This window comes from Loxodonta africana, chromosome 7 (genome assembly GCF_030014295.1).
Source record: "Loxodonta africana isolate mLoxAfr1 chromosome 7, mLoxAfr1.hap2, whole genome shotgun sequence".
In the NCBI taxonomy this organism is placed as follows: Eukaryota; Metazoa; Chordata; class Mammalia; order Proboscidea; family Elephantidae; genus Loxodonta; species Loxodonta africana.
Genome location: NC_087348.1, coordinates 132,854,937 through 132,868,830, shown reverse-complemented (window position 1 = coordinate 132,868,830; position 13,894 = coordinate 132,854,937). Strand labels below are relative to the sequence as shown.

The 13,894-nt window shown below is 38.7% G+C and overlaps 1 protein-coding gene across 7 annotated transcripts in view; it reads right to left on the bottom strand.

The window, feature by feature from the left end:
- The window catches only part of SIK2 (salt inducible kinase 2), a 136,573-nt gene that overhangs the window by 37,402 nt on the left and 85,277 nt on the right, over positions 1-13,894 (bottom strand). For all 7 annotated transcript variants that reach the window (XR_010322521.1, XM_064288899.1, XM_064288900.1 and 4 more), the window contains one exon: positions 7,904-8,065. Coding sequence is in view for 6 of the 7 variants with exons in the window: in XM_064288899.1 (XP_064144969.1) it covers positions 7,904-8,065 (162 nt within the window). In the remaining variant the exon portion in view is untranslated. The remainder of the gene's footprint in view (positions 1-7,903; positions 8,066-13,894) is intronic.

The following is a 13,894-nucleotide window of genomic DNA, read 5'->3' as shown; positions in this document are numbered from 1 at the left end:
TTGGAAACCCTATGGGGTTGCTATGAGTCAGAATCAACTTGAAGGCAGTGGGTTGGATTTTCTTTTATTTAGGGGGTCTGGGGGAGAAAAGTCTGGCAACCTGCTTTCCTGAAGATTACTCTGTAACACATGGGCTTACCATATGTCAGCTAACAACAACAATAATTATATTTAAGGTCCTTGTCAGAAAACAATTACTTTGCATCAAGTAGAGATAATTTAAAATATAAATGATCCATATTTAAGATTTGGATTAGTACGACTTTAAGGTCTTGGTTTAAAAAAATGTGCTGAGGAAGGTTACATGGCTAGCACCTAGAATCAATTATACACTGAATTCAAATAATAAACCAAAAACCAAACCTGTTGCCTTCGAGTCCATTCTGACTCATAGTGACCCTGTTAGTCAGGGTAGAACTGCCCCACAGAGTTTCCAAGGAGTGCCTGGCGGATTTGAACTGCCGATCTTTTTGGTTAGCAGCCGTAGCACTTAACCACTATGACACCAGGGATTCCATTCAAATAATAGATTCCATTCAAATAATGTTACCTCTTATTGAGTGCTTGCTTATATCCTGCTAGAAGCTTTAATTAACAATTTACTTAACACTTAAGTAGCACCAACTATGTGCTAGATGCTGCTCTAAGCAGTTTGCAAATATCATCACTATGAGACATGAGGAACCCTGGTGGCGTAGTGGTTAAGTGCTATGGATGCTAACCAAAGGGTCGGCAGTTTGAATCTGCCAGGCACTCCTTGGAAACTCTATGGAGCAGTTCTACTCTGTCTTATAGGGTTGCTGTAAGTTGGAATCGACTCGGCAGCAACGTTTTTTTTTTTTTTTTTTTCCACAGCAACTGGTTTTGTTTTGTTTTTGGTTTATGAGATATGAACTCCTACCATTCCCCTTTTGCAGATAAGGAAACTGAGGACAGAGAGGTTAAGTAATGCATCCAAGGTCATGCAGCTAGTAAGTGGAAGAGCCAGGGTTAAAATCTAGGTAGCGTGGCTCTAAAGTCCATACTTTTACCTATTACCCTATACTGCTTCCCTGTCTGTATTATCACTGATACCTGAAAAACATATTAATCTCTATTTAGTAGATATGAAAACCAAGGTTCAGAAAGGTTAAATAATTGGGTCAAGGTCACACAGCTACTAAGTGGCAAAGCCAGAATTTGCACCAATACTGTCTGATACCAAACTCAGTACTCTTTATGTGAAGTCCTGTTTGAACTGTGATTATTTTCTGGAAACTTCCTCCAAGTAATTCATACAATTTCATCCTTATCTAAGTATTGATTAGAAACACTTCTGATGCAGGAAAGTTTAAGAACAAAACTGAATGTTTTTCATCTGTTTATTCTCAACTTAATGCCTGAATAGCCACAGCCAAAATTGTTGTTGTTAGGTATTGTGGAGTCAGTTCTGACACAGAGTGACCCTATATACAATAGACCGAAACACTGCTCGTTCCTGAGCCATCCTGTGCCTCAGAAATTACTGAACAATACCAGTATCACATGCAAGTAAAATTATGCTGAAGATAATTAAAAAATGGTGGAGCAGTACATCAACAAGGAACTGCCAGACATTCAAGCCGGCTTCAGAAGAGGATGTGGAACAAGGAATATCATTGTTGATGTCAGATGGATCCTGGCTGACGGCAGAGAATACCACAAAGATGTTTACCTGAGTTTTATTGACTATGTAAAGGCATCCGATTGTGTGGTTCATAATAAATTACGGATAACACTATGAAGAAAGGGAATTCCAGAACACTGAATTATGCTTATGCAGAACCTGTGCATTGACAAAGAGGCAGTCGTTCAAACAAACAAGGGGATAATTGCATGTATCTTTTCACCATATTTATTCGACCTGTATGCTAAGCAAATAATTCGAGAAGCTGGACTATATGAAGAAGAATGCAGCATCAGGGTTGGAAGAAGACTCACTAATAACCTGTGATATGCAGATGACACAACCTTACTTGCTGAAAGTGAAGAGGACTTGAAGCACTTACTGATGAAGATCAAAGACTATAGCCTTCAGTATGGATTACACTTTAACATAAAGAAAACAAAAACCCTCACAATTAGACCGATAAGGGACATCATGATAAATGGAGAAAATATTGAAGTTGTCAAGGATTTCATGTTACTTGGATTCACAATCAATGCCCATGGAAGCAGCAGTCAAGAAATCAAACGACGAACTGTACTAGGCAAATCTGCAAAAGACATCTTAAAAGCGTTAAAAAGCAAAGATGTCACTTTAGGGACTAAGGTATGCCTGACATGAGCCATGGTATTTTCAATCACATCATATGCATGCAAAAGCTGGACAATGAATAAGGAAGACCAAAGAAGAATTGATCCATTTGAATTACAGTGTTGGCGAAGACTACTGAATATACCACGGACTGCCAGAAGAATGAACAAAATCCGTTTTGGAATAAGTATAGCCAGAATGCTCCTTAGAAGAAAGGATGGTGAGACTTCGTTACCAGGAGGGAGCCAGTCCCTGGAAGAGGACATCATGCTTGGTAAAACAGAGGGTCAGTGAAAAAAAGAAAGGCCCTCGACTAGATGGACTGACACAGTGGCTGCAGCAGTGGGCTCAAACATAGCAATGACTGTAAGGATAGCCAAAACAGCTAGGAGGAAACAGTACTGAAATTATTAAAACTTAAAATGAAACCCATTATTGCTTTCCATTCACCCTCTTACTCTGAATGTCCTAACAGTCTGTTTTGCAGAGGTTAGAGGTCTCAAAATTGAGGCAATGAGCACAGATGTGGGTCAATCTATGGCTCACTGGTGTGCGAGGTATTTACCCACGGGGGAGGTGGGGTACATAACGTAGATGCTGATGTCAAAATCATGTTTCTGTATTTATTAAAGTGAACCATGCCTGATGCTTCTATTCATTTTTCTTTGTTTATAGAGACGATTTTAATTTAAGTCTAGTTTTGGTTAGGCTTCTCTTCAATTTCAACATATAAGTTGGCTAAAACAGTACATTTAGCAATTAAATTTGTCAGTAGAGGAAAACAGAAAAAAGTATAATTTGAGGGAATAATTTTGTATTTTATTGTGGGTTTCTGAAATTTCTTTCCCATGTGTGTTAAAAAAAATTATTATTATTATTTTTTAGCTTCCTTTAAATTTTAAGAAGAATTTTCAGAGATGAGAAGATGATATCCTCAAACGGAAGCGGGGCCATCAAAAAGTCACAAAAACTATGGATAAAAATAAACTATCTGGACAATTATTTTAAAGGCATCAGAACTCATCTAAACTTTGTATGGCATGTGGAATCCTTCACAATCTGGCCCCTGCCTACTTGTCCAGGCTCTTTTCCTATCACTTGTCACTGGTACTTCTTATGTTCCACTAGCTCTGGCCTGTAGTTCCCTAAACTCTCTACTTTTGCACATGCTGACCCTACTGCTCACAGCAGTCATCCCCACTTCACCCTCTCAAAACGAACTTTCTGTCTCCCCACTCCCCTCACCCTACCACAAATGCCTTCTTGTTAATCAAGTCTTAGCCAATAATTTCCCTGACTCTTCCAGGCAGTCTTTTTCTTAGCCTCATTGCCTTGAAAACAATCACCTTTTTGTATTACATTTACTTGAAGATCTGTTTCTTTACTTGATCGTTAATTCCTTGTGGGGAGAATAGGGTTGAGTCCTTTTTGTTGCTGCTCTTGGGTTTATTTTGAAATGTCAGAATCTCCAGGACTTAGCCCAGGTGTACAACCAGTTGCCACTGAGTTGATTTCAATTCCTGTGTGAGAGTAGACGTGCTCCGTTGGGTTTTCAGTGGCTGAGTTTCTGGGAAGTAGATCACCAGGCTTTCTTCTGAGGAGACCCTGGGTAGACCTGAATGTCCAACTCCTGTGTGTGAGAGTAGACGTGCTCCGTAGGGTTTTCAGTGGCTGACTTTCTGGGAAGTAGATCACCAGGCTTTCTTCTGAGGAGACCCTGGGTAGACCTGAACGTCTAACCTTGTGGTTGGCAGCCGAGTGCATTAACCATTTGCACCACCACACAAGAGATGCTTAACACAACACACATACCCTGAAATTCGGGGTTGAGGGTGACAGAGAAAAAAGTGTGGGCAAAAATATTTGGGTGCTTAGATATACTCGTGTGTATAGGTGTATAACTCTACTTGTGAGGGGTGGAGGCAGGACACTGAATGTATAAACAGAGGAAGATGGAACCTAAAACTCAGTGAGTGCTCCTTGAGGAATAATTGGCAAAGATGATTGGGAACTACCACCTGAGGTGGTGGAGGAAGTACAGATACTGTAGTCAGACAGACCTAGGTTTCTGAAGTCTAAGTCTGCTGCTTATTATCTGTTCACCTCAGAAGTTATTTCACCTCTCTGAGTTTCAGTGTTCTCACCTAAAAACTGGCAACAGCTATGCAGCTTCCAAGGTTGCTGTGAAAATTAAATACGATAAGTACCTAGCAGAGTACCTAAGAAGAGTGAGGGTTCAATAAATGTTGGCTGTCATACCAGCTTACTCAGGAGAGAACAACTTAATGTATTTGACATTCTAGATAATTAGAAGGCTTTGGAGTTTGGAGAGTCAAAAACAAAAATGAATACAGAGATAACAAAACAAAACCTAACTATCACATAATGACATCAGAAATACTGAGTTTACCTACCTATATTTTAGGCCAGAATTATAATAGATATACTATAGCCAGGCAAAACTTGGTTATAACTATAAAGCAATATTCTGTATTTCTTGTTTGTAAGCTTCTTCGGTGTTTTTGAAATTTTCTTTCAAAATGTTATTAACAGAGCGCTTTGTAATTCCTATAGCAGAATGACTCATCTCTCTAACTTTTTTTCTGCCTAAAAACACTACCAGAACTCCTCTGAGCTATTGTTTTTGTGAATTTTGTTTTGGCAATAAAGGGATGTAAAGGTGAAGCAGGATGTCCCCCCTTCATTCTACAGAGCCAGGCGTGTTCTCATACGAGCACATATAAGAAACTATGGAAACATTAATATCGTGTATTGCATTTCCAAAACAAAAATGACGAATCAATACAAATCTTTATATAACATGGAAAAATAACAAATTAACTTTAAAAACACTTTCTTTTATTCAGGCAATTCCATTAGGGGGAAAAAAAAATCACAGACTACCTCTCCTATAACATGTAACATTAGCACTTACAGCAAAAGAAGTAAAAATTATTTGCCTTCTCCAAAATGCCCAAGACAAAAACTAATGGGAAATGACATAGAAACAAACTGGTTCAATGCACAAATCAGAGGCTTTTAACTTATATTTATAATGCAATGCAGCTGCTTTCTCCTTAAGGTTACTAGTCCAGTAGTATCCAACCTAGCTAGTCAACCAGTAATTTCTTGATCAGCTTCTCTCATCTGGATGTCTCCTTGCTCCTCTTTCACAATCCTAGAACAAAACACCACTGCTGGTCACTTTGCTAAGCTTTTACCGTGTGTCCCTTACCTTCTTGTAAACCCTACCCAAAATAAATCTCCCTCCCTCCATCCTATACATTCAACCTCTACTGCTGCTGTTCCAGTTCAGACCCACACTTTCTTAACTGGAATACTGCATTAGACACCTGTTAATCTTCCTGCCTCTGAGCTTCTCGTCGTCATCTATCTATCTTCACTCTGCTGGCAGAGAACTCTTTCTAACACGCAAATCTCATCATGTGATCTCATTCCCACTTCACCCCATCCTTGCCCTAAAATTTTCCATAGACTAGACCCCTATTCTAAGAGTCTGGCTGCTGACCAAAAGGTCGGCAGTTCAAATCCACCAGCTGCTCCTTGGAAACCCTATAGGGCAGTTCTATTCTGTCCTATAGCGTAGGTATATGAGTCGGAATTGACTTGACCACAATGGGTTTTGTTTTGTTTTTTTTGAGACCCCTAAAAAAAAAAAAAATTTTTTTTTTGTTTTTGTTTTTATTACCCGATAGGAAACCCTGGTGGCATAGTGGTTAAGTGCTACAGCTGCTAACCAAAAGGTCAGCAGTTCAAATCTGCCAGGCGCTCCTTGGAAACTCTCCGGGGCAGTTCGACTCTGCCCTGTAGGGTCGCTATGAGGACTTGACGGCAGCAGGTTTGGTTTTTTTTTTTTTTATTACACTATAAACTCTAACATCTTTTACATTCAAAACCCTTCAGATTCTGGCCCTGGCCTGCCGGCTCCTCCTGTGTCAATCCCCAGTTCCTACAGATTTTACTTTTAACCAATATTGAGTTATAGTTCCCCACCATTCCACTTTCAATCCCTCTGTCATGCCTGTGGTATTTACAGTGTCTGCCTGGAATGTCTACTTCTATTTATCTTGTTGGCAAACTTCTAACACACCTCTCAAGGCTAAGCTCAAATAGTTCCTTCTCTGTGAAGCTTCTGTGACTCCTCAGGTAGACTGGTTCCCTCACCTCTACTCCCGCCGCACTTTATACATACCTTACTTAGGGCAACTGTCATACTATATTTTAATTATATATACCTCCCCACTAGACTTTTAAGATTAGAGGAAACGACTTAGTGATTTGTATCCCCAGTACAGGCAGTTCCCAGGTTACGAACAAGTTCTGTTCCTAAATCTATCTTTAAGTTGAATTTGTACGTTATAAGCAGAACAGATGGGTTCGGTTCCTATCTAACATCAGTTAGTCAAATGTTTGTCTTCGTATGCAGTATATAGTTTATCATCGTATGCATAAAAAAAATTCTGGAAGCACTTCTACATACACTAAAATATCTTTAACATAATAATACAGCAACAATAATTTTCTGATACGTGTGGCAAAGTAGCGCCTATTTGTTATCATGAACCATTGTATGTACCTCTAATTTTTAATACAATTGGCTTTTTGGGAGTTGGTTCACAGGTTGTACGTAAGTCAGACGTTCATAATCCGGGGACTGCCTGTACTGACACATAAATATTTAATGAATGAATAAGAGTTTAGCCCATGTGAATAAAGAAACTGAGAATATAAAATAAAAACGTTTTTATAATAGTGCAAAGTATGGGAACAAAAAAAAAACCTCTACCTCTAGTCTGCATGTTATAAATCAAAACTCTACTATACCAGAGCAAAGTAAGGTGCTTTTGTGGCTCAAACCTTTCTCATTCTACTTCCATTGCCTCCCTTGTATTTTCTCTGTATGAAACCTCCCTGCAGACATCATCCATAATTAGCAGAGCAGGTTACAGCACCAGTAAACCCACACTGCTCCTCCAGCTCCACCTGGCCCTCCAGTCACTCTTGCACTCATACACACATACCTCCTCCAGCTCCACCTGGCCCTCCAGTCACTCTTGCACTCATACACACATACCTCCTCCAGCTCCACCTGGCCCTCCAGTCACTCTTGCACTCATACACACATACCTCCTCCAGCTCCACCTGGCCCTCCAGTCACTCTTGCACTCATACACACATACCTCCTCCAGCTCCACCTGGCCCTCCAGTCACTCTTGCACTCATACACATATACCTCCTCCAGCTCCACCTGGCCCTCCAGTCACTCTTGCACTCATACACACATACCTCCTCCAGCTCCACCTGGCCCTCCAGTCACTCTTGCACTCATACACACATACCTCCTCCAGCGCAGCCCCCACAAAGGGACCTGGACACGAATCAGACTAAGGACACAAGCCAGCCCCCTGTCGCAGCCCTACCACTGCGTATATTCACAATGAACTTACTTCCCTTACTTTTAATTATGCGTAAAGCTACATGTAATTGAATGGATGAAATACGCTTCGAGAAAGCTTGATGTTATCGGTGGAAACGATTCTGAATCTGCACCTGCAGGTTTCTCTCAGCAAACACTGATTGCATTAGAGCCGGCTGTGTCCCAGTTACCTGCTATTTTGATATTCATGTTGTTATCCAGCAGCAGATTTTCAGCCTTCAGGTCACGGTGCACAATCTTCCGACCATGACAATAATCAACAGCAGACAGGATCTGCCAGAATTTACGCCTGGCCTCAGACTCATTTAACCGGCCATGATTAGCAAGATAATCTGTAAAAGAAGAAAGAATTTTGAATTATTCACCAAAATAAAATAACCCACTATTAGTATCCAGGAGTCCCTGGGTGGGGCAAATGATTAATGCACTTGGCTGCTAACTGAAAGGTTGGAGGTTCAAGTTCACCCAGGAGAAAGGCCTCGTGGTCTACTTCTGAAAAATTAACCATTAAAAATCATATGGAGCACAGCCCTACTCTGACACATATGGGGTCACCATGAGTTAGAATCGACTTGATGGCAACTGATTTTTTTTAAATTAGCATTCAGGATTTTTTTCCCCCCTCAAACGGCTTTTATTTAAAAACAAAACAAAACAAGTGTTAGTGTTCAAATAACATGTTTCCCAAGTTCCTTGCCCTTGAGAGAAGTAATTCCAATTATATTTCATTGCAGTTCAGATAAATGGTAAGAGACCAAGACCAGACAACAGCAGGTGGCAAAATACTCACAGCACAACTCAAAATACTTTTCATGCCTAAGCATGCCTTCTTTTTGTTGAAAATTTATTGAATGTGTTTCCTAACCAACATTTTAAAAATAAAATTTACGTAAAACAAAGAACAAGAATCTCCGATATCCCACTGGACAAGGGACTTTAAAAAAAAAAATTTATTTTAAGGGACGTCTTTACTCATGGACAAATGACTGACCTCTCAGACAAAAATTCTTTTTGTTGAAAATGCTAAGTCAACATTGGCTAGCAGGAAAAAACACAAAGGCATGGAGTATCTGAGCTTAGAATTACTATTTAAAGCAACAGCTAATAGTATATCAACAAATAAATAGCACATGGTAAGAAAAATGACAACATCTGAGCTCCAGAGATAAAGAGACCAACTACCTAAAGAGCTGGTACTGTCGCTTTTTAAGCAAAAATCTCAGCAAGTATCCCAGCATATCTGTTATTTTCCTCATCCTTTATGGCTTCTGCAGTGTAGGCAATCAGTACTGGAAGTAACTGAGGCAAAAATCTGTGGCCGAAAACATAAAATCTGTTTAGGTATACATCTTCCTCTGGGAGGAGCACCGTTACCAGTCCAAGTTCAAGTTAAGCACGAGGTCCTCAAGCTAACATGCACAAAGTACACTCACGTGTCACATCAAAAACTGAATTTCCTTACGATTTTAGAATAAACAAACAAGAGTATAAGAGCAATTCTCTATATTAATTGACTATGTACCTATCTTTGATGAACAGATATGCTTCTTCCCCCTTGAATGACATCTATTCTGATTGTTGCCAAAAACCAAACCTGTTGCCATCGAGTCGATTCCGACTCCCAGCAACCCTACAGGACAGAGTAGAACTGCCCCACAGGGTCTCCAAGGAGCAGCTGGTGGATTCAACTGCCAACCTTTTGGTTAGCAACTGAGCTCTTAACCACTGTGCCACCAGGGTTCCTAAAAAACCCATTGCTGTTGAGTCGATTCTGACTCATAGCGTCTGATTGTTAAGTGAAGCACAATTTTATATTTGTTGACTTTAATAATAAAACTTTTAAAACTTAAATTTTGTAGGTTTCCCATTTTGCTTTTCTGGTAATTGATTTTTACTGTATTTTATAAAAATAATGGTCTGCAACAGATTGGACAATTTAAAAATGGGTCTTTTACTACTGATAGTTTGAGAAATACTGGTATGGACAACTAAACAGGCAATTACAATGCAGTGTGATAAAGGACAGCACAAGAGTAAATATATCCTAATGTATTATTTCGAATCCACCAGGCGCTCCTTGGAAACTCTATGGGGCAGTTCTCCTCTGTCCTATAGGGTCACTATGAGTCAGAATCGACTCGACGGCACTGGGTGGGAATGTATTATTTATTGCAGACAGATTTTTTAACTTTCTATTTTATTTGAAGTTTCAAACATAAGAGAGGAGACAAAACAGTATGATGAATCCCCTAGATTTATGAGTTATCAACATTTTACCACACTTGCTTCATTTATCCTTTTTCCTTTCACTATTTTTCTGCAGTATTCTAAAGCAAATCCCTGACATTATTTTGTTTGTTTCACCCTAAATACTTTTGTACATATCTCTTAAAAAAAAAAAAAAAAAAGACATTTTCTTATATAACCATAATAACATCACACCTAACAAAATTAACAATTCCTTAATAACATCTAATACCCAGTCTGAATTCAAATCTCCCTAGTTGGCATATTTAAAATAGGACCCAAACAAGATGTACCTGCTTATTTTATCTTTGATGTTGCTGTATTCTGGAACAGTTTCCCCACCCTCTGGTACCCTCCCTCTCTCTGCTTTTTCCCACTGCACTGATTTGCTGAAGAAACTGGGTCAATCATCCTACATTCTGGATTTGTCTTTTGGTTCCTCATATTATTTACCTTATTCTTCTATCTTCCAGTTTCCCTGTAAATTGAGACTCAAATATAAAAGCTTGACTAGATTCAGGTTTATGTTTCAGAGGGAGGAGAGGACAAGAATATGTTTTAGATGCATCTGTTAGAAAGAATACAACCAAAAAAAAAAAAAAAAACCCCAAACCCGTTGCTGTCGAGTCGATTCCGACTCATAGCGACCCTGCAGGACAGAGTAGAACTGCCCCATAGAGTTTCCAAGGAGCGCCTAGCGGATTTGAACTGTCAACCTTTAGGTTAGCAACCACAACACTGAACCACTACGCCACCTGGTTAATGGGGTTGGATTTGATCCTTCAATTATAAAGGTCCTCATCAATCTTTCTGCTAATATCATATTTCTCAGACTCCAGCGTATATCAGAACTCTTAGAGGCTTGTTAAAACAGATTACTGGGGCCTACTCCCAGAGTTTCTGATACAGTGTTGGAGGGGGCCTAAAAATTTGTATTTTTTAGAAGTTCCCAGGTGATGCTGAAGATGCTGGTCCAAAGGCCACACTGAGAACCACAGCTCTAACACTTGTAATATTTACTGAATCAATGATTTCATAAGAAGCCGCAAGAGATTGATTTCCTAATTTTTTAAAATTCCTATCACATTTATTAGATGAAAGTCTTCTGTTGAAAGGAGAATTTTCTCTCGTCAACTAGGGCTATTTAGTTACCCTGAGATACAACTTGAACAGGTCAGAAAGAATGAATACTTAATTCTTCCTTTTTAAATACCAATTTTCAGAGTAAGTGTTTGGCACATTAGCTACCGCCATTAGTGACTATTATGATTTTTGTTTTAGTTTCTTTTGCTCATAGACGCTACTGAGAAGCTAATGAAAACTATACAGACACATAAACACACACATAAAAATTTGTATGCAATTTCTAAGGAGTTTATAAAATCTTAGGTTTACCATGAGGTTAAAAACCCTGCCTTGGAAGATTTCATTCATGGATTTGAATTTTTATAAAAATAACCTCCGGATTTGCCAAGCATATTCAGCCTACCAATGGTTACTCAACTGCACACAGATTTCTTTCTGCTGCTGCAAAGTTATCGAGACTGAGCTCATCTTTCTTTTTATAAACTTCATTGCCACCTTCTAAGTCAGTATAACTATCATCTCACAATTACTCAACCTCAAAAATTCTAGAATCATCTTCTACCAGCCCGTAAATTAAGTATAGCTGAAGCACCAACAAGTACATTTCAAGTTATAGAGATGAAAGTTTTATACAGTATAATTAATCGATGTTGCATCCTACACTTATTGATAACAAGTATAAATTTCATAGCACAGTGCCTGGCTATGCATCTGGCATAACAACTGCTCAATAAATGTTAGGAGCTATGATCATCATCATCATTATCTAGTGGCATTCCTCCTCTTCCTCCAGAAATAAGGAACGGTTTTTCCAGAAGTTTACCAAAGAAGTAGGGAAACCCAACTAGCCGAGTTCATCTAAATTTCAGCAATGTCGGAAATTTTAAACTACCTTTAAACCATGTACTCTTTGGTCAGAAATTACTAGCAGCCCTCGAAGCTCTCTCTCAAAGCTGGGGGCCCTGGTGGCACAGTGGTTAAGAGATTGGTGGCTGACCAAAAGGTCGGCAGTCTGGAACCACCAGCTGCCCCTTGGAAACCCTACGGGGCAGTTCACTCTGTCCTATAGGGCTGCTATGAGTTGGCATCGACTCCGTGGCAATGATTTTATGGGTTTTTTTCAAAGCTGGAGCTTAATAATAATAGTCCCAAAGATAATTAATGAAATTGAATATTTAATGTCATGCTAAAAGGATTTAATTCATAATTTCATCTATTTGTAATATGGGAGTAAAGTAAACAGTCTGAAGCAATTATAATACTTTGTGCTTAGTCTTAAAATTAAAAAACAAAAACCAAACTAATTGAAATTCTGGTCAGATTTCCTAACCTACACATTTGCAAAGACTTCACATTTCTAATTACCAAATTTGAAGAGAATTATGTTTTCATGAATATGACCACTACGAACCTGAAGGTACAGTAAGGTAATCAGAATTAGCTGTTTTTCTCTTAAAACATTTTGAAGATTCATGATTTTCAATCTCGAAATCCGAATCTCTACTCATTTTTTTCTCTCTAATATTTCTTTCCTCTAATCAGTACAAAATGTAACTGTGAAATAAAATCCCTTCCCATTGTAGATCAGGACTCTAATCTTTGTCACCTTCGCTTGTATTTGTTCTTACCAACCAATCTTGGATAAAACGCAGGTAAGGAAGGAAGGTACATTAAATAAAATAAAAACCTGAAAAATAATTTTTTAGCATATTAACATATGGACCACCACATCTTGAGTTCTAGTAGATAAGGAACAGATTAGATGTTTCATCTGTGCTGAATTAGGACAACATGGGTTATCCTGATTTTAAATATTAAATTATAATACTATTTATAATATTAAATTATATTAAGCCTTTAACCTGGAGACATATTTATGAATATGAAACTATAGATTTTAGAACAATGCTTTTTTCCCTAATATTTTTGGAAGCATATAATCATTTCAAATTGTATGTCTGACTAACATTAAAGGACATTGTTGTCGGTGGTACACTCCAGCAATCTAACTGTGCTTTTAGCCATTTTCCTACATTAGACTGTTTGTATCTGTCAGACTCTGATTCAGTTCTTCAAGCCATTTGGAACTGCTGAAGCAAACCATGTTCTTCTAAGAACTAAAATGAGTTTTTAGTTACACAGTTTAAAGTTTTAAAGGTTATTTACAATTGACTTTTGTGAATGTATGTTCAAGTTTTCAGCAACAGTTAAAAGAAAATATACTCTGAAATTATTTATAATGCCCACATAAAAGTAACAGATGGCAATATATAATGGTAGTAACAGATAACTTCATAGACTTTTCATATCTTTAATAAAACACCTAAAATAAAATTTTCAGATTTCTTGTACCTAGGGAGAAAGATGTGGCAGTCTGCTTCTGAGCCTTGGAAATCCTATGGGGCAGTTCTACTTTGTCCTATAGGGTTGCTATGAGTTGGAATCAACTCAACAGCAATGGGGTTTTTCCAGAGGGAAATTTCAGATTATAGTAGAAGTAAGTTCTAGAATCAGACAAACCTGATTTTGAATGCTGGCTCTACTTCTCACTACTGTGGGACCCTGGGCAAGTTATTTAACCTCTAACCCTAAAATTCCTCATCTTCAAATTAGGGAAGTGGTGACACTGGTAGGGGCGATGTGTATGATGGGTATTTACCTAGCAGGAAACACGAAGATTACTGAATTTTTACGCAAATAACACACGCCTTCTGTGTTTGTTTGCCACCCCCACCTTCCCTCCCCCCGGGGGTATCTTCATGCGCGCTATGCTAATTTTTCTTTGCAGCAATATGCGGAAGAGGATTGGCACGGAAGAGGATTGGCAC